At 42.0% G+C, this 25,571-nt stretch overlaps 1 protein-coding gene across 1 annotated transcript in view; it reads left to right on the top strand.

Moving 5' to 3' along the window:
- The window catches only part of LOC124606551 (gem-associated protein 5), a 344,051-nt gene that overhangs the window by 61,281 nt on the left and 257,199 nt on the right, over nt 1–25,571 (top strand). Inside the window, exon 6 of the mRNA XM_047138535.1 lies at nt 6,180–6,345. Coding sequence (XP_046994491.1) covers nt 6,180–6,345 — 166 coding nt within the window. The remainder of the gene's footprint in view (nt 1–6,179; nt 6,346–25,571) is intronic.

Genomic DNA, 25,571 nt, shown 5'->3' with positions numbered 1-25,571 from the left:
CTCCTGGAAGAGGAGCCGAGCAAGTGAGATGCATGTCCTTGGGGGCAGGGAGAGAGCTAAATCCAACTATCATTTGTGGTATTAATGAAGTTGTGAATTCTGTTTCACCCAGGATTCATTTTCTTCTCTAGGATGCAAATGTTATTTATCATGCTGTGCCCAGTCTTGGTGAAAATGTTTTGGCGGAAACAGACAGTTGTGAGACACATGTTATAATAGAGACATTAGATATGTCAGAAAATGGTGTAATTTCACTCACATTTTCACCACACTTCATCATTCAGTGCGTGGTCCCTTCAAAGAGTGTTACAGCTGTGCCCGTAATGAATGATTTCATTTGCATCTAGTATGCCACACTCTATTTGTATTGCTAGAACGTTGACAAAACTTATCCAAAAGCCTTCATGCCAGATAATATAATGACTAGTTTTAGAGTAACATGCATTTGGCCAAATAATAGGACATATGTTCACAATCAATGAAGATGAGTTCTGAATTTCAAAGTAACTCTGATAGAGCAGTGTCAATGTTCCTAATGAGAAATCATCCTTCAACAGAAACTGTCGTGCTGCCGCTTCTGACAAACCCAAAGATCTGCCATCTCGTCCACCGTACAGAGTGCATCAGCTACTGAAGGGAACAGCAACACTACATGTCTTATCCTAAGTAAACGAGCGTATCTCTTTCTAAAGGCCATGCTGAGAAAGGTTAAAAGGGAGGAAGTCCTACAATCAAGTTCAGAATTCTGACTGACACTCTTAAAAAATTACAGATAATCACAGAATCATTAGCAAAACAAAGTAAGTGGGTTGACAAAGCACGTAAGCAGATAATGAATCTGGACATCACTAACAGAAGAAATATTGTTGGGGCTCCGGCAAAGAAAAAGTTGAAATTACAGTTTGATTCTTCAACTTCTAATGAAGAAAACCCAAAATTGATTGAGTCTACAGGTTACTGCAGCTGCCAGGAGCAGAAAAAGAAACCGTAAAAGCCCAGAACTTCTGGCTAACGAAGATGGCTGGGAAAAACAAATTTTGTCATTATGTGGTTGAAATTACTGGCATTCACTGGAACAAACATTCAGTGAAGTATTTGAAACAGGTTTGGTTAAACAGATATATTTTTATGTGGTAAAGAGGAGGCATATGAAACTAGCAGCTATCTCGCCCAACTACGATATTGGATGCCCAATTAACCAGAGTTTATGCTCAATTTCTCTAATAGGTTTCTAAGATTTTAACATTACTCTATAAAACTTATTAATGTATGTTATTCAGTTAACTTTACCTCGGCCATGTGCTACAATTTCTAAATACATGCATATTAGCTGCAGCACTGAGCCACTTAGCTCTTTCACTTGTTTTTCTTTTTAGTATTATAATAGTTTTAAGAAAACTTCCGAAATGAAATTTTCACTCTGTAGTGGAGTGTGTGCTGATATGAAACTTCCTGGCAGTGCCGGACCGAGACTCGAACTCAAGTCTTTTGCCTTTCTTGGGCAAGTGCTCTACCAGCTGAGTTACCTAAGCATGACTCACGCCCCATCCTCACAGCTTTACTTCTGCCAGAGTCTCGTCTCCTACCTTCCAAACTTCACAGAAGCTCTCCTGAACATCGCCTCATGACATTTCAGGATTTTTTAATCCCCTGTGTTACCTATTTTTGTTCCCTAGATTAATTGCCAGGAGACCAACCTTATAATCACAGAAAGAAATACCATTCTGTGCCTCAAAACTGATCGTGACTTGACCATCCTCCCACCACATAAAGACCTCACCATAATTGTTGTGGATCACAGTAGTTGTGTAATGGAGGGTCTTTCTCCAGGTGTCCAGCATGTCCACTCAAAAGGCCTGCCTACAAGCCCAGTCTCAGAAATGCAGCATAAACTCCAGCCCCATCTCAAATACCTAGACCCTTCCCCAAACCTGGCCTGACTGTGTTTCCCTCCACATTTCCACTGTTTCATTGACACCCACTTCCTATTTAATTGGCAGTACCTATAGACCAACTTCATATCTTAACTTTGATGTGACCACATTTTATTTGAGTATCAGCACAAACTAAACATCCACAAAGATGCAGAGCTTCTGCCAAACTGTGGCCAAAGGGCAGCTAGTTGACTCGACCAAGTTGGGGAGTATGGTGTCAAACGTGATTTGGTTGAGTGCAAATGCCGTTTTACAATCTCTGTCATTGAATATTCGTATCTTGTTGTCCACTGAGTGAGACCAAGATAAGACCAATTCAGAAAGGTTTTGCTGCCACCATTGAAGTTTAGGTAATACATAGAACTCATAACAGGAAAATTGATGCACTGAACACGGAGTGAAGAATACGAGGGCCGTTCAGAAAGTAACCTCCGGTTGATTTAAAAAAATACACCAAGTTAAATAAAAATATTTAAATATATACATCTTACAACTACATCTTTGCACTATTTTTCTACATAGTCTCCATAGCGATTGAGGCACTTATCGTATCTCTTCACAAGCTTTGAAATTCCTTCTGCATAAAAATCACCCGCTTGTGCCTGGAGCCAGCCTGTGACCGCATCTTTGAGCTCTTCGTCGTCATCAAACCGCTGTGACCCGAGCCATTTCTTCAAATGCATGAAGAGGTGATAATCACTTGGCGCCAGGTCTGGGCTGTAAGGTGGATGGTTGATAACGTCCCACTTGAAGGACTCAAGAAGGGCCGTTGTTCTGCGAGCAGAGTAAGGACGGGCGTTATCGTGCAAAAAAACGATACCGGAAGTCAGCATACCACGGCGTTTGTTCTGTATAGCCTGTCGTAACTTTTTTATTGTTTCACAGTACACGTCTTGATTAATGGTCGTACCACGTTCCATGAATTCAACCAACAACACCCCTTTGGCATCCCGAAACACCGTTGCCATCAGTTTTCTGGCAGAAAAATCTTGCGAGGCTTTTCTTGGTTTGGTAGGAGAATTTGAATGTGCCCACATCTTTGATTGTTCTTTTGTCTCAGGGTTCACGTACTTAATCCATGTTTCGTCACCGGTCACAATTCTGTTTAACAATGGTTCTCCTTCGTCCTCATAACGTGACAGAAAGTCTAATGCAAAGGCCATTCTTTGAGTTTTGTGGTGGTCGGTAAGAATTTTGGGCACCCATCGTGCACAGAACTTACGGTAACCCAATCTTGCTGTCACTATCTCGTACAAGAAAGTCTTAGAAATCTGTGGAAAACCAGTAGACAACTCCGACATTGAGAAACGTCGATTTTCACGAACTTTTGCATCAACTGTCTGAACGAGTTCGTCAGTCACCAATGATGGTCAACCACTCCTCTCTTCATCATGAACGTTTTCTCATCCACTTTTAAATAAACGTACCCATTCACGGACAACTCCTTCACTCATAACTCTTGGTCCGTACACGGCACAAAGCTCACGATGAATAGCTGCTGCAGAATATCCTTTGGCTGTAAAAAACCTTATGACAGCACGCACTTCACATTTGGCGGGGTTTTCTATTGCAGCACACATTTCAAACTGCCACAAAAACTAAACTAGCGCAGGTACGACGTTCACCTCGACCACGGCTTGATGCCGTCTGACCTGTTGAGTGCGTGAACGCACAGATGGCGTCGCTACTCCCCCCACAACCCACACTGTGACCAATCGGAGGTTACTTTCTGAACCGCCCTCGTATTTGGTATGTATTCCCCGAAATTTTGTGGTTTCTCAGATTCCTTCACATGATGTGTACTACAGAGAACACTAAAATGTAGTTGAATTAAAAATCCAACTTATGTCAAAAAGCAATTCTTTCTGCAGTTCCAGTGTAACAGCTCATTTGAAAACTGGCTGTGGTGACTGACACTCATAAATTTTGCCAGTGATTTGAATAGTCAAGCCAATTTTGGACCTCGTGTTGAATACTCAGTACTTCATGGACTTTTGTTCCAGCAAATTCCAACTGAAATTCTTACTACCAGTTACAAAAACATGAATAAGAGACAATGACATTTCTCCAGTTCAGGGGAAGTATTTGCTTTGAACTATCCTAATTCCTCAAGAAACATGAGGTTCCAGTGATATTTTATTGCCAGCTAAGATTGTAGGTTATGAATACTGATATTATAATCCACAAGACAGACAGGTATTAAGTTGCTTGTTAAGTTTGCAAAAGTATTTTGTCTTATATTGGACAAACTGCTTGTTCGACAGAGGAACCTTGTGTTGAATATGCTTTCTTCAGTGTAACAAGTCTGTGGTGGTTGTTTCTACTGTCCATCTAATGGATTATGCCAATATGGGTTACTAACTAGAGCTTCAGCCATCTGGTGTTTGCTGTTTAAATAGCTATAGATTGGGAGAACAGCTTTAGGTTCTCTCTCATAACAAATCAAACTGTTTTACTTGTCTTAAGAGTCATGGAGCTCTGTTAAAATGGCAGCATTCATTATTATCTCTGTGCGGCATTTTCAGTTAAGTTAATCTTAATTCATGTGTAATTATGTATGTGCACTTCATGGACCTCAAGGTTCGACACACTTTGAACTGTGTGGACAGAACACAAAGCAACTGTCTGGTTTGTGAAGCACTGAGTATATTGTGTCTACTAAAAATCTTACTGAGTACTAGAAGATTGTTTCATTCCTTCCGTCTTGGTTCTAGAAGAATCTGATGTCATTTGCCTGTGCTTTGATTTTGTTGCTCATTTGCTCCTAGCTTCTACAGTTATTGGGACATACAAATTGTTACCAGAGGATTTATACTGTATGTGTGATGGACATGATCTAAACATTCTTTGGGGAAATGTTAATGACATCTACTGTTACCTTTCAGTGCATGATCTGCTGCTTGAAATGTCTTTTGAAGTTTTTTTATCCTCTTTGCTATCTGCAGACTTAATTATCTGACCTGCACACACTCCTCAATTGATATCATTGTGTAAACTCACAAGTGCCTTTTGGGCAGTGGAAAGGAAGTGGAAATATTTTTCCAGAGAATTGAAACCTCAAAGAATGGGGGAGAACAACCAGATTCAAAAACAGGGGTAAACAGTTCACAATTTTTTGTTAGTGTTCCACAGCCAGGTCATTCATAGACATTCTCTACCATTTCATTTGATCAAATTTGTCTTGGAAGCTGTGGCTCAAAATTTTGTATGTATGGAATGTAAGCTTAGTGATTTTTTAAATGTATGGTTTCCATGCAGCAGACGTAAATAAGTGGTAATGTACCATTGAACGATGTGATACAAGTTTTTCTAACATAATGCTATAAAATGGTTTGTTTATGTATTTTGTGAGACTTAGCATTTACATGACATTTATTAATGGAAATAAAAGATTAAAGTTTCCTTGTTTGATAGGAAAAATTCGTAATACTGAAACGCCCATGGTGAAATCTTAGAGGCAGCGTGATGCATTAACAAAAATTTTAATTGTTTTTCTCTAAAAACCAGAAGAAACCTTCAAACACTCTTAGCCACATAATTTAAAGCTTCTCATATGAAAGGTTGTGTGTGCATACATTTATTAAGTGTCACTTTGTGAGCCAGGTTTTGCTTCCTGAGGGAAACTGCACTAAATTTATGATTATTATGTGATATCCATGTGAAACACTAATCAAAAGTTGTTTATAATTTTACTTTAGTAATGAAATCACTTCAGTACTGTAAAAAATTATAATGCAGATGAACTTCAGCATAGACTCTTTTCTGCTAACATTATAACACAATTTGTCTTAGAAAGATTTCTGGCTTCAGACTTAGTCCTGGGTCCCTTTTGTAGTGAAAACTTAATTTAATTTGTGAAGTGTCATTGGTAATATACTTTGTGAAAGGCAGGGATCTGGGTTCAGATTTATAATTTTCCCTGTTTTGAACTATAAGCAAACCTAAAATTGCTCCTGCTGCACTATTAATTGAAATTGATGTGTAGATCCAGATTGAAATCATACTGCTCATAATAAATTTAAAACTGCTGTGTCAGCATTTGTTTTATGGGATCCTTTTTTTAAATTGTTATTCTAAAGCTTATGTAGTATCATGGAATACATAGTTGTTACATTTGTGAGACATTGCATAAACATGCCTTTCATAATCATTCTGTACAATTTGTGTCTTACAGTTTTCACTGTGTTTTAATTATTTCTTTTTATATAATGATTGTATACTGCATAAATGTATCTTTTGTTTTAGTGAAAACTGACGCCAAACAATGCGAAAAAAACCACATTGTATGGACAGCAGCACAAGATAGACACATCATTGGTTGTGACCTACATACAGGAAAAGTTGCTTTTGATATAGCCACCATGGGTGGATTTGTATATTGTCTTGCTGTGTCACCCCTTGACACTAACAGGTATGGTAAATTTAAAAGTACAAACTATTCTCTCCCATTCATCCCTCTAACCCCTTTCCCCCTCTCTAACCCCGCTCCCCCTCTCTAACCCCGCTCCCCCTCTCTAACCCCCCTCCCCCCTCTCTAACCCCCCTCCCCCCTCTCTAACCCCTCTCCCCCTCTCTAACCCCTCTCCCCCTCTCTAACCCCTCTCCCCCTCTCTAACCCCTCTCCCACTGTCTCCTCCCTCCCCACTGTCTCCTCCCTCCCCACTGTCTCCTCCCTCCCCACTGTCTCCTCCCTCCCCACTGTCTCCTCCCTCCCCACTGTCTCCTCCCTCCCCACTGTCTCCTCCCTCCCCACTGTCTCCTCTCTCCCCACTGTCTCCTCCCTCCCCACTGTCTCGTCCCTCCCCACTGTCTCCTCCCTCCACCTGTCTCCTCCCTCCACCTGTCTCCTCCCTCCACCTGTCTCCTCCCTCCACCTGTCTCCTCCCTCCCCCTGTCTCCTCCCTGTCTCCTCCCTCCTCCTGTCTCCTTCCTGTCTCCTCCCTCCCCCTGTCTCCTCCCTCCCCTTGTCTCCTCCCTCCCCCTGTCTCCTCCCTCCCACTGTCTCCTCCCTCCCACTGTCTCCTCCCTCCCACTGTCTCCTCCCTCCCACTGTCTCCTCCCTCCCACTGTCTCCTCCCTCCCACTGTCTCCTCCCTCCCACTGTCTCCTCCCTCCCACTGTCACCTCCCTCCCACTGTCTCCTCCCTCCCACCGGTCCCTCCCCACTCCCCCGGTCTCTCCCCACTCCCCCTGGTCTCTCACCGCTCCCCCTGCTCTCTCCCCGCTCCCCCTGCTCTCTCCCCGCTCCCCCTGGCCTCTCCCCGCTCCCCCCGGTCTCTCCCCGCTCCCACCGGTCTCTCCCCGCTCCCACCGGTCTCTCCCCCGCTCACCCCGTCTCCCCCCGCTCCTCCCCCGGTCTCTCTCTCCCCGCTCACCCCGTCTCCCCCCGCTCTCCCGGTCTCCCCCCGCTCACCCCGTCTCCCCCCGCTCACCCCGTCTCCCCCCGCTCACCCCGTCTCCCCCCGCTCACCCCGTCTCCCCCCGCTCACCCCGTCTCCCCCCGCTCACCCCGTCTCCGTCTCCCCCCGCTCACCCCGTCTCCCTCTGTCTCCCCCCGCTCACCCCGTCTCCGTCTCCCCCCGCTCACCCCGTCTCCGTCTCCCCCCGCTCCCACCGGCTCCCCCCCCCCCCCCCCCGCTCCCACCGCCTCCCCACCACCACACTCCGACCGTCTTTCCCCGCCATTCCCCGGTCTTTACCTCCTCTCCCCCGTCTTTACCCCCTCTCCCCCGTCTCTACCCCCCTCCCCCCCATCTCTACCCCCTCTCCCCCGTCTCTACCCCCTCTCCCCCATCTTTACCCCCTCTCCCCCATCTTACCCCCCTCTCCCTCGTCTTACCCCCCTCCCCCGTCTTACCCCCTCTCCCTCGTCTTACCCCCTCTCCCTCGTCTTACCGCCTCTCCACCGCCTTTCCCCCCTCTTCCCCCATCTTTTTTTCTCCATCTCCTGCTCCTCTCCCTTGTATGCCCCCTCTCCCTCTCTTGCCCCCTCTCCCCCATCTTCGCCCTCTCTTCCCCCTTCTCCTCCATCTTCGCCCCCTCTTCCCCCTTCTTCTCCCTCCATCTCTCCCTCCTCTCCCTCCCTTGCCCCCTCTCCCTCCCTTGCCCACTCTCCCTCCCTTGCCCCCTCTCCCTCCCTCACCCCCTCTCCCTCCCTCGATCCCCTCTCCCTCCCTCGATCCCCTCTCCCTCCCTCGATCCCCTCTCCCTCCCTCGATCCCCTCTCCCTCCCTCGCCCCCTCTCCCTCCCTCCCTCGCCCCCTCTCCCTCCCTCCCTCGCCCCCTCTCCCTCCCTCCCTCGCCCCCTCTCCCTCCCTCCCTCGCCCCCTCTCCCTCGCCCCCTCTCCCTCCCTCCCCTCCCTCCCTCCCTCCCTCGCCTCCTCTCCCTCCCTCCTCGCCCCCTCTCCCTCCCTCCCTCCCTCCCTCCCTCGCCACCTCTCCCTCCGTCTCTGGCCCCCCTCGTGTGTCTCTTGGCTCCCTCCCCCTCTCAAAGTGTGTCATGTTAAACATGACAATATATGGAATGGTTGCAGATTTTCATTAATTTATTAATGAATGACATAGTGGTAGGCTTTTCAAAAACATTGATTATGATGAACAAAGTGAAGTCAAACGTTTTTACTTGCCAGACAGTTACCAGTTACAGTTTTGTTATTGGCTAAACCTAGTACAGAATTCAGATAACCTTTATTAGATAATAAACGAATCCCTGCCAAGTATTTTTATACCTGTTATGTACATATATTACAATATATACTGTGAAACTGCAGGAGGGTAGAGGCCTTATACGTAACTTTGGTCACTTGGAAAGTTAATTCTCAAATTGTATGTTTCCCTGCATTTTACACTAATTTTCTTAAAGTCTCTTGAAAAGTGTAAAAGCAGTTTATTCAATTTTCTTGCTGTGTGTTCAGTTTTGTGTTCAACTGTAGTTCAACTCATTCCATCTATTCTGCTATTGCACTGTTTTCAGTATCACTGTCTCTCAAAATTTTAAACATTCAGGGTGTATACGAACCGGGAGATCTGGGAAAAACCCTGGAATTTTTTCATCTGGGAGAAAACTTGGAAAAACCTGTGAATTTTTTAGAATTCCAAGAATTTTTCGTTGTTTTAGTTTTCAGTTAAATTTTGGTAATTTTAACTGGTAAGAATCGATACTCTAACAAAGGATGTTACTGTAGACTAATAGTGCAACAATAAAACATGAACGAGAAAAAAAAAGAAAATAAAACATAAATTGCAAAGGAAATGTGCCATATACAACAACAAAACACATTGTTCGTACAACCATTTGCCAACAGGAAAATGTGTCAAAGGAAGACTATACAATCCTTCATAGCAACAAATTACCTCCGATGGGCGTGACGTAACAACTGCGCTGCTATCGTAGTATTGCCCCAGTTTGGAAATATCGTAGATCCGAGGCTGATGTGCAGAGCTCCTCTTCGTTTACTGCGCTCACGTCAAATGAATACAAAACAGATTTCTGTGGTCGGGAGCTATCAAGTGAATTAAATTAAAATGCATTCGCATAATTACAGAAGGCTAATATACGTTATTAGTTTCAAATTTTTTTTTACTTCCACTTTTCTGACAGCCATGCATTAATCGCCTTGTAGAACAATAAAGTTATTTTTGTCGGTTTGCTAAATAAATTTGATTTTTATCAATCTATTATGCTGAGGCAGTCAATGTGTTTGAAACAAAGTGTTTAGTTCCACACTATTGGCTAATTTCAATTGCTCACTGCATTTCAAGTGCAGGTTTTCATATTCTAGCACGTATGGCATTATGCCACAAGAAAGAATCAAAAATGAGTTAATGCAGTACTGGTACTCCAAGAAAATTTACAACCCAAAACCCACACTGAAAAGCTTAATATTAGGTTGAGGCCTACTTCATTGTGAATCTGGACATACAAATGTGCTCTTTAAGTATGCACTTTAAATTTGCCATTTTGGTGTGGTTCACGAGATTCCGATGCTTTTGGAGTATCCTCTGATGTCTTTTTTCTTTGATGACATAATGTAAGATCTTTTAATGTTTTACACGTACGAACATATGATCTTCCTGTGTCATGGCAGCTGCCAAAGCGCGGTGGCACCTGTTATCTGGCGCACTCTGACGTCTACTGAAACGAACCTATTTCTAACAGGTCACAGGAAAATATTGCGAATGGTGGTTTGAAAAGCGTTACTTTCAAAGTAAATTTCCTTTTATGCAAATTGAACTATGTGCGAGAATGTACGATGAATTTCGTAAATCACAGAGTGTTTGATGACGAACCATTTAGAAGTATTTCGAGCCCAGAAGATCAGACATTCATGTCGTTATTATGAGCAAATTGACGTAGTGCTACGGGAAGCTCTCTCTCCTCTGCAGTAGCTAATTTGTTTGTGGGGAAACTTTGTGGTCATGTCACTGGACTCAGCTAAAAATTGTAGTTGAACATTTATGTGATATATCCTAAAGTGTAACACACGCAAAAAATATCAACATTATATGTGAAAGCTTAGCTTCTCTTGCAGCTTATTAACCTTAGAGACCAATATTATATGTGAAAACTTTTCTTTTCTTGTAGCAACACTATGTATATTAATTTAAAACATTAACTTTTCCTTTTTGTGTATCCGCGCTACTTAACAGTGATGTTGCTATTAGCTGACTACATCACGTGTCCTGTGGTCTGTTGGCAACAGTAGATTCCTATAAAAGCCTTGCATATTTCACATTTGGAAGCCAGCCGTACCTCAGATAGTCCCTGCAGTTTGTGTAGGTTTGGTTGAAGGATTGTGTAAACCTAATTCAGTTACTTAGTAGCACTGAAACATGTATTTATTTTTATTTTCAAATTAAAATTGATCCAGATTGTCATTTCCATAAAGAAAACTACTTCAGTCTCAATGTCTCTCTAACTCTCAACGAATGTGATGGGGGAATCTGCATTTGATGATCCCTCTGTCACGTCCACATTTACTAAACTGCCTAATAAAGAAAGTACCACCAACACAGCAGTGGCTGCCATTTTGAATCTGAGTGGCTCTAGCAGCAGTATAGTCAGAACTGTTAAATTCTAATGTATGAAAAAGTGGAGGGGACCTAACTTGCATATTACATCCTTGGGTGTAAAGTAAACAGTGAAGTAGAGTTTTTAATTGTTATCTTGTTTCTACTGGAAATGTAATGTGAATAAAATAATATATAAATATACCAAATGTATATACCAAGGATCCAAATATAACACTGGTTTCACTGATGCCTCCACAGACTGAAATTACCCTCTCATCCTTGTACAGAAACAGATCTCCCGTGCTTTATCTCTCCAGTCATCCACCACCTCCCAAAGTCCCACCTTCTGGCCCCAAAGGAGCATTTCCCTCATGACTTAGCACCACCCAGGACTGGAGAAACTGAATCACATTCTCTGCCACGGTTTCAACTGCCTCTCGTTGTGCGCTAAATGAGTAATATCCTACCACTATCCTTTCTACCTCTCCCACAGTGGTATTCCGCCACCCAGTGAACCTACACAATATCCTCATCCATCTCTTCTCCACTGAGCGAGATGGTGCAGTGGTTAGTCCACTGGACTCGCATTCAGGAAGATGACGGTTCAAACCTATGTCCGCCCATCATGATTTAGGTTTTCTGTGATTTCCCTAAATCTCTTCAGGCAAATGTCTGGATGTTTCCGTTGAAAGGGCATGGCCGACTTTCTTTCCCGTCCTTCCCTAATCCACTGGGACCAATGACCTTGCTGTTTGGTCCCCCCTCCCCCCACATTGACCAACAATCCCTACTCTACTCCTACTCCCACCTCTTTCCTCAAGGTTCATATCTCTGTAATAGACCTAGATGCGAGAGCTGTCCCATATGTCCTCCCACCACCAGCAACTCCAGTCTGGTTACAAGAGTTTCGTATCCCATCATAGGAAGGGCTACCTGTGAAACCATTCTGAAAGCCATGCTGCCACCACTGTGTTGCATTCTACATGGGCATGACAACCAACAAACTGTTTGTCCGCATGAATGGCCACTGACAGACTACAGCCTAGAAACAGTTGGACCACCCTGTTGCTGAGTATGTTGTCCAACACAAAATTCTTCACTTCAGTGACTGCTTCACAGCCTGCGCTATCAGTATCAACTTTTCTGAATTACGCAGGTTGGAACCCTCCCTGCAATATGTCCTATTTTCCCATAATGGCCCGGGCCTCAACTTCTGTTAGTCACTGTCCTTCACCCACCTGTCCCCTTCCCTGTTCCCATTCCATCACTACACAGCCTTCTGCTCCACCAACACACCTACAGTGTTTTTACTTTTCTCTTTACCCGTTCGCTCCCCTATGCCCCCTGTCAAACCTCCTGTCTGCACACCTAGCTGCCCTACCCTGTCCCACCTGTCCCAGTATGCTCCCACGAACAGCACTTTACCAGCCCTACTTCTACCCTGCTATCCCTCCCATTCCCCTCCCCTTCCCCGCCTCAGCCTCCTCCCTCCACCACCCGGATTTCATGCGCAATTGCTTGCAGTCTGCCCTCAGCGACCAGTGATGTGTGTGTGTGTGTGTGTGTGTGTGTGTGTGTGTGTGTGTGTGTGTGTGTGGTTTAGATGAAGTCCTTTCCCAAAAGCTCAATTGTTTAGCAGTCTTCTTTTGTTGTGCCTGTCTGTGACTCAGCATGCCACCATATGGTGAGTAGCAGTCTGTCCTTTTCATAATATTGTGAATAAAATGATGGCATTTAATTTTACTCAAAATATGCATAAAATCTGCGAGCAGTCACTTTTGTGGTAAGTAATATATCCTCTAGGTATAATAGCATTGTGTATGATGACCATTCATTCGCCGGAGGGAGATATTTGGGAACTGCAGCCCATATGGAAACACAAATACCTAAGCCTACTTCTGTTTACATGTTAAATATGTGTAATGTTTCTGTTTGTTTTGCAGATTATAACTCTCTTTACATTTGCATAACTATCAATTTAATTAGCCCAAAAATATGTACAGGGTGTATATGACCCGGGACAACCGGGAGATCCGGGAAAAGCCCAGTGATTTTTTAGAATTCCGGGAATGTTTCATTGTTTTAGTTTTCAGTTAAATTTTTGTGATTTTGACTGGTAAGAACCAATACTCCAACAAAGGATATTACTGTATCCCGCGTCTGCAGGATAATACTGCAGCAACAAAACGGTAACAAGAGGAAGAAAAAATGAAAATAAAACTTAAATCGCAAAGGAACTCCACCATATACAACAAAAAAACATAGTGCTCATACAAGCATCTGCCAACAGCAAAGTGTGTCAGTCTTTAGAAAGACTATGCAATGATTCATAACGACAAATTGCCTCCGATGAGCGTGATGTGACAGCTTTTGACATTAGATTCATTTCAGCAGTTGCGGGCGGGCTCTTGTGCATATGCAGGTGAGTCGGATATGGGTAGTACCTTCTCCCACTTCTGGCTGCGGATGTATGGCTGGGCACCACTATCTTATATTGTCCCGGTTCGGAAATACCGTAGATCTGGGGCTGATGCATTACTTTCAAAGTAAATTGCCTTTTACACAAGATGAACTATATGCAACAATGTACAATGAATTTCTTAAATCACAGAGCGTTTGACTCTCAATTAAAAATCAACTCTTTGAGGACGACCATCTAGAAGAATTTCAAGCCCAGAAGATCAGACATTTATGTCATTATTAAAAATTTTACTGGCGCATTTGTGTGATATATCTTAAAAGTGTAACACTCGCAAAAAAGATCAACATTATATGTGGAAGCTTAGCTTCTCTTGCAGCTAATCAATCTTCGAGACTACGATTATATGTGAAACCTCTGTTTTTCTTGTAGCAACACTATGTATATTAATTTAAACCATCAACTTTTCTTATTTGTGTGTTCGCACTACTTAAGAGTGATCTTGCTATTGGCTGACTACATCACGTGTCCTATGCTGTCATCAGCTGGCAAGATCACATGACATGAGCTATGACTGGCTTACAAAAGTGTGTCGCAATCTCGATTTTAATGCCTTGGATAGTAAGATGCGGTGTTCGGTGGAATTCGAATCTCTATCTTTGTAACATGAAAATATGCAGCGTACATGTTGCTGCTGCACATCAAAGATCTTTCAGAAACATGTCCCCACCCGAGTGTGTGTGTGTGGTTTGAGGTTTTCGGGCGCTAAACAGCGTGGTCATCAGCGCCCAATCCCCACCCGAGTTTTGTTTTCTAAAGAGCAGGGAAATTCTACGTCAGCATACAAAACCATAAACATTCAAAAGACTGATCAGTTTTACTGTGCCGAGGAAAAGTATACGCTCACATAACACGGGGAAAAATGTATTTTCACCCGGGAGAAAGTGTATTTTCAACTGAAAAATCTGGGAATTTTTTTTCCTTGTCCTTGTATCCACCCTGATGTAGTAAATTTACATTTCTTCATTTCTCATGCTTGTACTTTTAGTGCCACATTTTGCAGTGGCATCCATTTCTGCTTTGCAGCTATGTTTCCTCAAAAGAATATACGCTCTTGCTGTCAAAAATAAATGTACAATTTTCTCTGTGACAATGTAACCAGATGGAATACTGCAAGAGAGTATTGTGGCTGCTGTACATGCATCTCTCTCCAGTACTTGCAGTGGCAACTTCACTTCCAAAAATTGTTTTTTATTGACACAGAGTACCTTTTCTTATTTGAATAATGTTAAAAACTGCTTCAATGTCTCTATCTACATACATGCTCCACAAGCCACATCATGAGAACATCGCCTTCCCTCTAGGGATTTCCATTTGAGTTCCCAAAGCATCTCTGCTGTACAAGGTGTGGCAGCATTCATAATAGGATATTAAAAACACAGAGTCAGGCAGTAACTGTAATTTATTTATTACATCTTATGTCAATTAATAGTTAAAGTTAAGCCATTTACTAATGTGTAAGTCATTGTCCATTGCGTGGATTGCTTTTTGAATATGTCTCCTGTCGAATGATGCCCCTCCGCACAATACATTCATCTAGGCGGTGTTGGAAGCTTTCCATAACTCGTCATAATGTATTCCCTGGGACATTGCTGACGGCAGTTCTGATGCGATCCTTCAACTCGGAAATGGTGGTACGTGTTCAGAACACTTCTTGCTTCAGGTAACCCCAAAGGAAAAAGTCTGCACATGAAAGGTCAGGTGAGTGAGGCAGCCAGGAAATGTCACCAAATCGGGAAATTACTATACCGGGTTATGTCTGTCACAAGAAATCCATGCAAATTCTGGCTGTGTATGAGGTTGCTCCATCTTGTTGAAACCATAATTGCTCCACATCCACATCGACCATACCTAATTCCGGAAGAATGAGGTCTGGCAGCATCTTTAGGTACCGTTCACTGGTGACAGTTGGAGCCACACCGCTGCCATCCTCAAAGAAGTAAGGGCTAATAATCCCAAAGGAAGCAACTCCACACCACACTGTGACACAAGAACGATGCAAGAGCTTGATGTGCAGTTCATGAGAGTTTACATCACTCCAATAAAGCATATTCTGTTTATTCACTGAACCACATAACTCGAAATGAGCTTCATCTGTCGTCAGGATGGTGTGCAACATTTGTGGATTTTGGCAAAGGAGATCACGCATGGTTAAGCAGAACGTTTCGCATGAAACCCAATCTCGAGGCCTAATTTCCTGAAAAATCTGCAGCTTATATGACTGAAAATGGAGATCTTCGTGCAATGTTCTCCTGAATGATCGATCGGACATATGCACAGTTTGCGCATGACAACGAGCAGATCTTCTTGTGCTACGCAATAGTGCAGCATGAACATTTTCCACAGCTTCTGGCGTCCACACAGTTCTTTCACTTCTTCCTGGTTTGCCATTGCAAATAGGACCTGTTGTTCGGAATGCATGTACCCACCTCACAATGGCCCATCCATCTGAAACTTCCCCATGATGTCTCAAGTTTGAATGTTGCTGAAATAGACGCTGGGTAGCAATAACAGAGTTGTTATTCTTGAAATAACTTTCAACAGCAATAGCACGATGCTGTTCTCTCCAATGCTCCATATCATTGTTACACTCGAAATGGCAGCTCATTAGCACATGAATGCGGTATGAGCTGGTGTGCATTCCTGTAGTATGTCATGGTACTATGGAAGTCAGATTATGCTATGAATGCTGCCGCACCCTGTACTTGTGTGTTGTTTGAATGCACTGCTAATAAACCTAGCAGCCCACCTCTGTACTGCTTCAATGTCTTCCTTTGATCTGACTTGGTGTGGATTCCAGACATGAGGAGCAGTATTCAAGAATAGGTTGCACCAGTACCCTATTTGCAGTCTCCCTTACAGATGAACCACACTTTCCCAAATTTCTCCCAATGCTTGTTCCATTTCATATCGCTTTTCAGTGTTAAGCCCAGATATTTAAACAACTGACTGTGTCAAGCAGGACACTACTAATACTGTATCAGAACATTAAGGGTTTGTTTTTCCAGATCATCCTTATCAATTTACATTTCTCTACATTTAGACCCAGCTGCCATTTGTCACTCCAACTATAAATTTTGTCTATCAAGGGGAAGCCACAACATTTCTTGGAATTGCCAGAGTAGTGCTTCTTACTACTTGCACATCATGTTGTTTCAATGGCCTACTAAAGGTGTACAAAGTTTGAAGTAAATCTGTGAGCCCAGCGTCATGGCCTCCCCTTTTAAGCCATCTTGCATCGTCCTACAAACACTCGACTTTCACACTTTTTTTTGTGGGGGGTAATTACCCACTTACTATATCCAAAAATTCATCTAATGACTAGGAGGAGTTGCCATTCAGAAATTCTTTTAATTTCCTTTTAAATGCTATATGGCTATCCGTCAGACTTTTGATGCTATTAGGTAAGTGACCGAAGACTTTTGTGGCAGCTTAATTTACCCCCTTCTGAGCCAAAGTTAGACTTAACCATGAGGAGTAAAGATCATCCTTTCTCCTAGTGTTGTAACCATGTACACTGCTATTACTTTTGAATTCGTTTGGATTGTTAATAACAAATTTCATAAGTGAAGATATATATTGTGAGGCCACAGTGAAGATCCCTAGCTCTTTAAATAAATGTCTGCAGGATGATCTTGGATGAGCTCCAGCAATTATTATGATTACACACTTTTGTGCAATGAACACTCTTCTACTCAATGATGAGTTCCCCAGAATATGATGCCATACGAAAGCAGAGAATGAAAATAGCCGTGGTAAGTTAATTTACTGAGATGTATATCACCAAAATTTGCAATTGCCGTAATAGCATAAGTAGCTGAACTCAAACGTATCAGCAGATCTTCAGTGTGTTTTTTCCATTTCAACCCCTCATCAATGCATACACCTATAAATTTTGACTATTCTGATCGAAGTCTATATTTATTAATGGTGCCATTCCATTTACTTTGTGGAACTGTGTATACTGTGTTTTGTCAAAGTTTAATGAGAGCCCATTTGCAGAGAACCACTTAATGATTCTCTGAAGAACATCATTTACAATTTCATCAGTTAATTCTTGTCTGTTGGGTGTGATAGCTATACTTGTATCATCGGCAAAAAGTACCAGCTTTGCATCTTTGTGAATATAGAATGGCAAGTCATTAATGTATATTGAGAACAGCAGAGAACCCAAGACCGAACCTTGCGGCACCCCTTTCTTGATTGTTCCCCAGTTTGAGAAATCACCAGTTTTTTGCATATTATGTGAACTTCTTATTTCAACTTTCTGCACTCTTCCAGTTAGGTATTATTTAAAGCATTTGAGTGCTGTCCCATTCATACCACAGTACTTGAGCTTATCTAGAAGTATTCCATGATTTACGCAATCAAAAGCCTTTGAGAGATCACAAAAAATCCCAACAGGTGACTTCCGGTTACTCAGAGCATTTAATATTTCATTAGTAAAAGTATATATAGCATTATCCATTGAAAAACCCTTCTGGAAACCAAACTGACATTTTGTTAAAACTTTATTTTTACAAAGGTGTGAAGCTACTGTACAATACATTACTTTTTCAAGAATTTTGGATAAGGCAGTCAGAAGAGAGATTGGGCAGTAGTTGTTGACATCAAACGTATCCCCTTTTTTTATGCAGTGGTTTAACAGTGGCATACTTCAGTCTATCTGGGAAAATACCCTGCTTCAGAGAGCTATTACATATGTGGCTAAGAATCCCACTTATCTCTTGGGAACAGGCTTTTATTATCCTGCTGGAAATGCTATCAATTCCATGTGAGCTTTTATTCTTGAGAGAGTTTATTATCTTCCTAATTTCAGAAGGAGGGGTGAGTGGAATTTCAGTTGTATCAAATTGTGTGGTTAAGACCTCTTTCATTAACTGCATTGCTTCTTCTAATGAACATTTGGATCCTATTTTCATCACAACATTTAAAAAATGATTATTCAAAATGTTTTTGACTTCCAGCTTGTTTGTCAAGTTTCCATTCACTTTGATGGTAATGCCGTCATCCTGTACTCTTGGTTGCCCTGTCTCCCTTGTAATAATATTCCAAATTGTTTTGATTTTGTTGTTGTTGTTGTTGTTGTTGTTGTGGTCTTCAGTCCTGAGACTGGTTTGATGCAGCTCTCCATGCTACTCTATCCTGTGCAAGCTTCTTCATCTCCCAGTACCAACTGCAACCTACATCCTTCTGAATCTGCTTAGTGTATTCATCTCTTGGTCTCCCCCTATGATTTTTACCCTCCACGCTGCCCTCCAATACTAAATTGGTGATCCCTTGATGCCTCAGAACATGTCCTACCAACCGATCCCTTCTTCTGGTCAAGTTGTGCCACAAACTTCTCTTCTCCCCAATCCTATTCAATACTTCATCATTAGTTATGTGATCTACCCATCTAATCTTCAGCATTCTTCTGTAGCACCACATTTCACAAGCTTCTATTCTCTTCTTGTCCAAAGTATTTACCGTCCATGTTTCACTTCCATACATGGCTACACTCCATACAAATACTTTCAGAAATAACTTCCTGACACTTAAATCTATACTCGATGTTAACAAATTTCTCTTCTTCAGAAACGTTTTCCTTGCCATTGCCAGTCTACATTTTATATCCTCTCTACTTCGTCCATCATCAGTTATTTTGCTCCCCAAATAGCAAAACTCCTTTACTACTTTAAGTGTCTCATTTCCTAATCTAATACCCTCAGCATCACCCGACTTAACTCGACTACATTCCATTATCCTCGTTTTGCTTTTGTTGATGTTCATCTTATATCCTCCCTTCAAGACACCATCCATTCCGTTCAACTGCTCTTCCAAATCCTTTGCTGTCTCTGACAGAATTACAATGTCATCGGCGAACCTCAAAGTTTTTATTTCTTCTCCATGGATTTTAATACCTACTCCAAATTTTTCTTTTGTTTCCTTTACTGCTTGCTCAATATAGAGATTGAATAACATCGGGGAGAGGCTACAACCCTGTCTCACTCCCTTCCCAACCACTGCTTCCCTTTCATGTCCCTCGACTCTTATAACTGCCATCTGGTTTCTGTACAAGTTGTAAATAGCCTTTCGCTCCCTGTATTTTACCCCTGCCACCTTTAGAATTTGAAAGAGAGTATTCCAGTCAACATTGTCAAAAGCTTTCTCTAAATCTACAAATGCTAGAAACGTAGGTTTGCCTTTCCTTAATCTTTCTTCTAAGATAAGTCGTAAGGTCAGTATTGCCTCACGTGTTCCAGTATTTCTACGGAATCCAAACTGATCTTCCCCGAGGTCGGCTTCTACTAGTTTTTCCATTCGTCTGTAAAGAATTCGTGTTAGTACTTTGCAGCTGTGGCTTATTAAACTGATGGTTCGGTAATTTTCACATCTGTCAACACCTGCTTTCTTTGGGATTGGAATTATTATATTCTTCTTGAAGTCTGAGGGTATTTTGCCTGTTTCGCACATCTTGCTCACCAGATGGTAGAGTTTTGTCAGGACTGGCTCTCCCAAGGCCGTCAGTAGTTCCAATGGAATTTTGTCTACTCCGGGGGCCTTGTTTCGACTCAGGTCCTTCAGTGCTCTGTCAAACTCTTCACGCAGTATCGTATCTCCCATTTCATCTTCATCTACATCCTCTTCCATTTCCATAATATTGTCCTCAAGTGCATCGCCCTTGTATAGACACTCTATATACTCCTTCCACCTTTCTGCTTTCCCTTCTTTGCTTAGAACTGGGTTTCCATCTGAGCTCTTGATGTTCATACATGTGGTTCTCTTATCTCCAAAGGTCTCTTTAATTTTCCTGTAGGCAGTATCTATCTTACCCCTAGTGAGATAAGCCTCTACATCCTTACATTTGTCCTCTAGCCATCCCTGCTTAGCCAGTTTGCACTTCCTGTCGATCTCATTTTTGAGACGTTTGTATTCCTTTTTGCCTGCTTCATTTACTGCATTTTTATATTTTCTCCTTTCATCAATTAAATTCAATATTTCTTCTGTTACCCAAGGATTTCTACTAACCCTCTTCTTTTTACCTACTTGATCGTCTGCTGCCTTCACTACTTCATCCCTCAGAGCTACCCATTCTTCTTCTACTGTATTTCTTTCGCTCATTCCTTTCAATTGTTCCCTTATGCTCTCCCTGAAACTCTGTACAACCTCTGGTTCTTTCAGTTTATCCAGGTCCCATCTCCTTAAATTCCCACCTTTTTGCAGTTTCTTCAGTTTTAATCTACAGGTCATAACCAACAGATTGTGGTCAGAGTCCACATCTGCCCCTGGAAATGTCTTACAATTTAAAACCTGGTTCCTAAATCTCTGTCTTACCATTATATAATCTATCTGATACCTTTTAGTATCTCCAGGGTTCTTCCATGTATACAACCTTCTATCATGATTCTTAAACCAAGTGTTAGCTATGATTAAGTTGTGCTCTGTGCAAAATTCTATCAGGCGGCTTCCTCTTTCATTTCTTCCCCCCAATCCATATTCACCTACTACGTTTCCTTCTCTCCCTTTTCCTACACTCGAATTCCAGTCACCCATGACTATTAAATTTTCGTCTCCCTTCACTATCTGAATAATTTCTTTTATTTCATCATACATTTCTTCAATTTCTTCGTCATCTGCAGAGCTAGTTGGCATATAAATTTGTACTACTGTAGTAGGTGTGGGCTTCGTATCTATCTTGGCCACAATAATGCGTTCACTATGCTGTTTGTAGTAGCTTACCCGCATTCCTATTTTCCTATTCATTATTAAACCTACTCCTGCATTACCCCTATTTGACTTTGTGTTTATAACCCTGTAGTCACCTGACCAGAAGTCTTGTTCCTCCTGCCACCGAACTTCACTAATTCCCACTATATCTAACTTTAACCTATCCATTTCCCTTTTTAAATTTTCTAACCTACCTGCCCGATTAAGGGTCTGACATTCCACGCTCCGATCCGTAGAACGCCAGTTTTCTTTCTCCTGATAATGACGTCCTCTTGAGTAGTCCCCGCCCGGAGATCCGAATGGGGGACTATTTTACGTCCGGAATACTTTACCCAAGAGGACGCCATCATCATTTAATCATACAGTAAAGCTGCATGCCCTCGGGAAAAATTACGGCCGTAGTTTCCCCTTGTTTTCAGCCGTTCGCAGTACCAGCACAGCAAGGCCGTTTTGGTTATTGTTACAAGGCCAGATCAGTCAATCATCCAGACTGTTGCCCTTGCAACTACTGAAAAGGCTGCTGCCCCTCTTCAGGAACCACACGTTTGTCTGGCCTCTCAACAGATACCCCTCCGTTGTGGTTGTACCTACGGTACGGCTATCTGTATCGCTGAGGCACGCAAGCCTCCCCACCAACGGCAAGGTCCATGGTTCATGGGGGGAAGTTGATTTTGTTGTCAGAGGTATTAATCTCAGACATAATGCACACGCTTCTGGACTTTTTAATAACCTTTCTTAATGTAGCACAGTAGTTTTTAGAATATGTGGCTGTTTCTGGGTCATTACTCTTTCTTGTTGTTAGATGCAGTTCCCTTTTGTGGTTACAAGATATTTTTATTCCTTTAGTAAGCCAAGGTTTTTTGCATGGTTTCTTATAATTAGATTTAGCTACTTTCTTGGGGAAACAGTTTTCAAATTCTCTTACAAGTGTATCATGAAATAAGTTATATTTTAAATTAGCATCGGGTTCCTTGTACACCTCATCCCAGTTTAACTGCTGAAGATTTTCCCTGAAATTTCTAATTGTTGAGTCATTAATTTTTAGTTTTTAACCACTGATATTTACCTTTTCCATATCAGGCACAATGTGATGCTCAGACAGGCATAGTACATCTATTACATTATCAGATTCAATGTCATCTAAACAAGCCAGGAGCTCATCTACTTTATTCTTCAATCCCGGAATATTTTGGTGAAAAGTGGTAATATTATTTTTTACTTTACTTTTGTGAGAATCTACTTTTTTCTTTAATCCACCAATATTTTGGTTAAATATGGTAACATTATTATTTACTTTACTGTTGTGAGAATCTTATGAGTTTTGGATCTCTTTAGCACCTTCCTGCCTGAACTTCTCATTGGACACTGATATTAGTCTAAAAAAGAGGTACATCCATGAGTACTAGTGTCCCCTCTTATGGATTTCACTAACAACCCTGCCAGTTTATCCTTCCCTTTCCTATTGAGGTGTAGGCCATGCCTTGTGAAATCCCCCCCCTCCCCCCCCCCTCCCCCCTATCAATAGCCTCGACAGTAACCAGTCCAATGTCTGACAGAGTGGCCACCCTACACAACTGATCCAACTCCATATTTACCCTCCTGACAGAGCGGTTCAACTGGGGCTGATCATGCCGCACGAAAGCAGGACCAGCCCAACATTGGTATGGGTCGCTGCAGAGGCTATTTTCACCACGTCACACTCAATACTGTAGCCCTGATCCATATCAATACTGTTTCCCACTCCACCCACTATTATCACATGATCCTGCTTTGAGAAACCCTTGCTCAAGGAACATATATCCTCTACCTGGCTAAGACACGCACTTGACTTGAAAAAGTTTATGACCTGATACCTGTCACCTAATTTTTCCTGCAAAATCTCGCCCACACCTCTTCCATGGCTGCTACCAACCAACAGAACTTTCCTCTTACTTTTTTTGAAACATTTGGTTTCCTAGTGAGATTCTGTTGCATCTTAACTACATCTACTTCTACTGGAGCCTCTTCCTTACAACAGGACAACATACTGGGTTCTATTACCTAAGATGTTTTTGAGCAAATCATGTACCTGAGAACCTACTCAACATGGTAGTATCTTTGTTAACAGTCTGCGGTGGGGCATTGTCAGAGCTTTCTGGAAATCTAGAAAAGTGGAATCTGCCTGTTGCCCTTCATCCATAGTTCGCAGTATAACATGTGAGAAAAGGGCAAGCTAAGTTTCGCATGAGCAATAATTTGTACAATCTTCTTAATTTGTGGACATAGACTCTCGGTATCTAGGAAATTTATTATATTTGAATGAAAAATTCTGCTGAGAACTGATGTTAAAGTTGTTGGTCTGTAATTTACCCTTCTTATATACAGGCGTAACCTGCCATTTTTTGCACTTGCTTGGAACTTTGTGCTGGATACTCTTTGTAAAACTGAACTGGGATTCCATACGGACCTGGTGATTTGTTTGTTTTGAAGTTTTTCAGTTGTTTCTCTATACCAGGGATGTCGTCCATACTGAAGTCGTTTTGATGGTCAAATGACAGTATGTTTGTGCGATTCTCCTGCATGAAAAATTTCTTAAGCGCAAACAAACCTTAGCATTCGTTTTGCTGTCTTCAGCTGCCATACCAGACTGGTCAACAAGTGAATGAATGGAAGAGTTAGACCCACTTAGCAATTTTCCATGGGATCAGAATTTTCTCAGGTTCTTGAACAGATCTTTTGCTAAGGTACAATGGCAGTAGTTGTTGTATGCTTCATATATAGATCTTTTTACAGACACATGAATCTCCACTTACCTATGCCTGTCACCATCTGCACATTGTCTTTGAGCTGAGTGTGCCACAGGTTTTGCTTCCTCAGCATTTTCGAAATTTCATTGTTAAACTATGGTGGGTCTTTTCCAGCCTTAATCCACATACGACGGCATGATTCTGCAGACCATGATTTACGATTTGCGCGCAAGATGAGTCCTAAGAATGCTGACAGAAGGCCACAAACAGCAACACATTGAAACTGCCCGCAAATTTATTCAATGCCATGCAGATAAAAAGGACAACCTTTTGGATTCAATAGTCATGGGTGATGAAACTTGTGCTGGACTTCACACCTGACCCCAACTAATGATTACAAGAGTGATGGCATTCCGATTCACCCAAGCTGCGAAAATTGAAAAGAACACAGTTTGCCAGTAAAGTCATGGCAGCTATGTTTTCGGATCGAAAGGGGATATTGTTGATCGACTTCTGTGATTCAGAACTGAAGAATAGGAATGTTGAGCAAGGGCATAAGCCTTTCCCCATGACAATGCTCGCCCCTACATCGCCCATCAAACTATGGATCTTCTGCTATAGTTTGGATGAGACATCATCATCTGTCCTCCCTGTATCCCAGACTTAATACCCAGTGGGTACCAGTTGTTCCCTAGTTGAAAGGTACTTCAGTGACAACAGCAAGGTGAAATATGACGTCCTATGTTTCTTTAATAGCATGACGGCAGCCTGGTATGTCATGGTCATACAGAAATGTATCAATCGAAATGGAAATTCTGTGGACAACTAGAAAAATGTTCAAGCTTCAAAATTGTGTACAATTTATTGTAAGTAAACATTTCTTTATATTAAAAAAAACTGAAGATCTTACTTTTGGGATCACTCCTGTGGATATCAAAATATAATGTGTTATAGAATGTAAAGCTCTTACACAACTGTATTATGAATAAAGTAAACTTAAGAAGGCAGTAATATTAAGCAAAGAGGGCAAAAAAGGAGTGAGGATCAATCTTACAAACTTTGCATTACAAATCCAGCGTTCTACTAGTTACTTTACAAAGAACAGCAAGCATTAATTGCCAGATAATGTTACATATGATAGGTATATAATCCATGACGAGAGAAATGTTTAGTCATTTCACATAGTCTAGCAGACGCGTATGGAAATGTATCTTTTCTTCCAATCTGATGCAAATATATTTTGCATGTTTCTGCATTCCTTTCGCCTTATGGAAATTGGTGAAGCCTACTACCAAGCTCTGCCCTCGAATAGCAGTATACTAATCAGGTCCAAAATGGCTTCCTTGTACCATGTGATGTTCGATTGGCCATTGGTACCACTCAGTCTTTGGCAATCCAGACATAAAAAGTTGTCGCTGCTTTCTTTATTCAGGGCTTTGTTTCCTACTGACTGCTGCCTCCTACGTATGTTCATTTTTGTCTCATACAAAGTTTTGTACTTTTGTTGTTGCCATCGTCACCAACCTTTTATAGGACCACAGCTCACTTAACTCCCTGACAACAATTTTTTCTGAAGTCAGGTAACTAATTCTGTTGTCTTTATTGTTGCTGCAGTATTGACAGATGAATTACTTAATTTCTTTATCTACATCACTGCTGATGGTGCCAAGTAACGAAACAATATTTTGCAGGGAGTCATGTTTCTTTTTA

Source organism: Schistocerca americana, chromosome 3 (genome assembly GCF_021461395.2).
Source record: "Schistocerca americana isolate TAMUIC-IGC-003095 chromosome 3, iqSchAmer2.1, whole genome shotgun sequence".
In the NCBI taxonomy this organism is placed as follows: Eukaryota; Metazoa; Arthropoda; class Insecta; order Orthoptera; family Acrididae; genus Schistocerca; species Schistocerca americana.
This window is presented reverse-complemented; position numbering and strand designations above follow the sequence as displayed.